We start from the raw sequence: 2500 nt of genomic DNA, 5'->3' as shown, positions 1-2500 counted from the left end.
CTTCGTAAATGTATCACTAAATTTAAGATCCAACCCTTAAATTTCCTTAAAGAACTCGCCAAATAAAAGGTTACTGCAAAATACATATACTTGTGTTTAGGAACTCATTAAATACTACTTAAAGATAAGCGAGGTCTTTAATTCTATACTTAAGGTGATTCCTTAGTAATAGAAGTTGTCGTAAGATTTTTTTAAAACTTTTCTCGATTGTTCCCTATATTATGGTGACTCGAAATGTGCAATCAAAAAAGTAGGTCACCAAGCTCGTTTGAGAGACATAACTTGCTCAAGTTACTCATTTAAGCATTGCGCCTTCATCTATCAAGGACAAGTTTGTTCCATCGGTTCAGGCTACGTTTTGCAGGAACAGGAAGCACAGCTTTGACGTAATTCTTGAAATAACAAAACAGGTGAATTGTGTTGCTCAAAAGGAATAATTTAATGTTTGTTTTATGGCACAGGCACAAGTCTTGAAAAGGCACTGACTACAAATGTTCTTCGGTCTCGAGGAGACAATTTTGTGTCCACGAGTGATGGCTACGAATACTATCTTTCCTGTAACTTTTTTTTCTGACGTAAATTTTTTGTAATTTTTTTACAGCGCAAAGAAGATCAGTAAGAGAATAAAATTATGCCAAAAAAAAGATAGGTCACCAACCTCGTTTAGGAGAAAACAGAAAGCAAATCAAGCTCGACCCCTCGACAACACGTCTCCCCGATAGCGCGGTTTCACTTTCACTGTCGGACTTAAGAGGCTGTCCGTGTAAGAACCGACCACTCGATTTTCGGTCGAAAACAGAATTTCTTCAAATTTTCAGTGTGAGACAGTTAGTCCATATGATCAACAAAAATAGCAATGATTTGGCTTTAAGTGCTATTTTTCAATATTTCTGGCGACGATTTCCGAGGACGGTCCAAAACCGTAAAAATCGTTTTGTTTCGAGTCAAATTTAGGCGCTGCGCTGAAGGCGCTGAAAAATTACGCTTTTACTCAAATACTATAAAAGTTACAGATCATTTAATTTCATGTTTCTTCTTTCGATTTATGGTAAAATGTTTGAAATCGGGCGCACGAAAAATTAATTATGAATTTTTGAAAATGCCCTACAAAGAGCCTTCGCCAAATTTTAGCGAGCATGCTGCTGGTTGAAGGAGTGTTTCTCAAAAGTATAACGTAATCCGGAACCCTGACCAATATCCATGTTTAGTACTAGGGCTAGTGTACCAGGAACAGGAAAAAAAACTTTGGGCACCAACCTTTTGGAACAACAGGAGTTCGATCAACATAGCTAATATTCAGCCGCGAAAGAGTGCGTGACACAATTTTGCACCGATTATTGTTCCTAAGTTTTAAGTTTCCCGCATGAAATAAACTTACCTCGAAGCAAATGCTCTCAAAACGTGCTTTTCGCTCTGAATAAGCCACGAATAGCCTTAAATTCACGAAATATTTCTCCAAACTTGGGAATTTGGCTGAAATTAGCGGCTGCCGCTGTGGTGTATGTTATCTTCTGCTTCTATGGCCTAAAAGCTGTCTCTGAAATTCAGTTAAATAAGGTTTGGACTATATGTAAAAGGATTCTCATATTTAAGAACTAGAACCGTTAATCATTTGATTTAATGCCTAGAAAGGAAAAATATTGTTCGCTAATGTACTTCAGCTGTAGCGAAAATCTAAAGAAAATGAAGATTTTAGTCGTCCACATTGTAGCACGCTGGAGTGTCTGTTATTTTTAGCATGCCACGGACATTCTTAGTTTTCTTACTGCGTTGTTTTAAAGTTGTAATAACAATGACTGCAAGATTTTCATGCTGAATTATACGCTTTCTATCTTGGCCTTCATTTTGTTTAAAATAGCGTTTATCCCTTGATACCAGCATTGTTGGTTAAGTAGTTCTCTTCAATTTACGCAAATTTGGTGCAGGATTTCACTGCGATGTGTAAAAGGAGAGTTCATATTTCCTGCAAGCAAAAAATAAAAACAATAAAAAAGAAAGAAAAGGAATAGGCATCTGGAATTCAATGTTTATTCTGCTAACTGTTTTCCGATGGCGTGGAAGAAGGCAAATAAAGTTGACAGTGCTACTAATCAGGTTAACTCAGCTACACCAAGTTCTGCGATTCCACACAATATATTTACAGTTATTTCAAGCTGTTAGTCTCGCAGCAACTGTGCATGGTTTGTAAAACCATTTTCGTTCACTTAGTTCAATAAAAAGAAAAAGAAATTGTTAAGCCGTATTTACAACTCCCAATACATTCTGAAGAAGACACTTTGTGAACTTGTCTTTCCTAACGGCGACATTCACATCCTTCTAAGAATTTGGATAGGTTAATCACCAAATTCTTTTTCCGATCTCTTGAAGCGAAGGGAACTTCAAAATATCTAAGTATGTCCTTCAGCATAACGACACTGAAACTGTCTAGTTTCTCGTCTCGTGAGAGGTCGCACAGGCAGTAGGAATCATAGCAGATTGGATGTCTAGGACTGAGTTGGGC

General features: G+C 37.2%; 1 protein-coding gene across 2 annotated transcripts in view; it reads right to left on the bottom strand.

Annotated features, from left to right (window-relative positions):
* Window positions 1–2500, bottom strand: part of LOC138010689 (uncharacterized) — a 10903-nt gene that overhangs the window by 2136 nt on the left and 6267 nt on the right. The window contains exon 5 of one of the 2 annotated variants that reach the window (XM_068857662.1): window positions 1663–1963. The exons of the other annotated variant lie outside the window; for it this stretch is intronic. Within the exon in view, the coding sequence (XP_068713763.1) occupies window positions 1930–1963 (34 nt within the window). The 3' untranslated portion in view covers window positions 1663–1929. Of the gene's footprint in view, window positions 1–1662; window positions 1964–2500 lie in introns of those variants that run through there. 2 annotated transcript variants of the gene reach the window in all.

This window comes from Montipora foliosa, chromosome 7 (assembly GCF_036669935.1).
Source record: "Montipora foliosa isolate CH-2021 chromosome 7, ASM3666993v2, whole genome shotgun sequence".
In the NCBI taxonomy this organism is placed as follows: domain Eukaryota; kingdom Metazoa; phylum Cnidaria; class Anthozoa; order Scleractinia; family Acroporidae; genus Montipora; species Montipora foliosa.
Note: the sequence above shows the minus strand (reverse complement) of the source record. Positions and strands in the feature narration are given on the sequence as shown.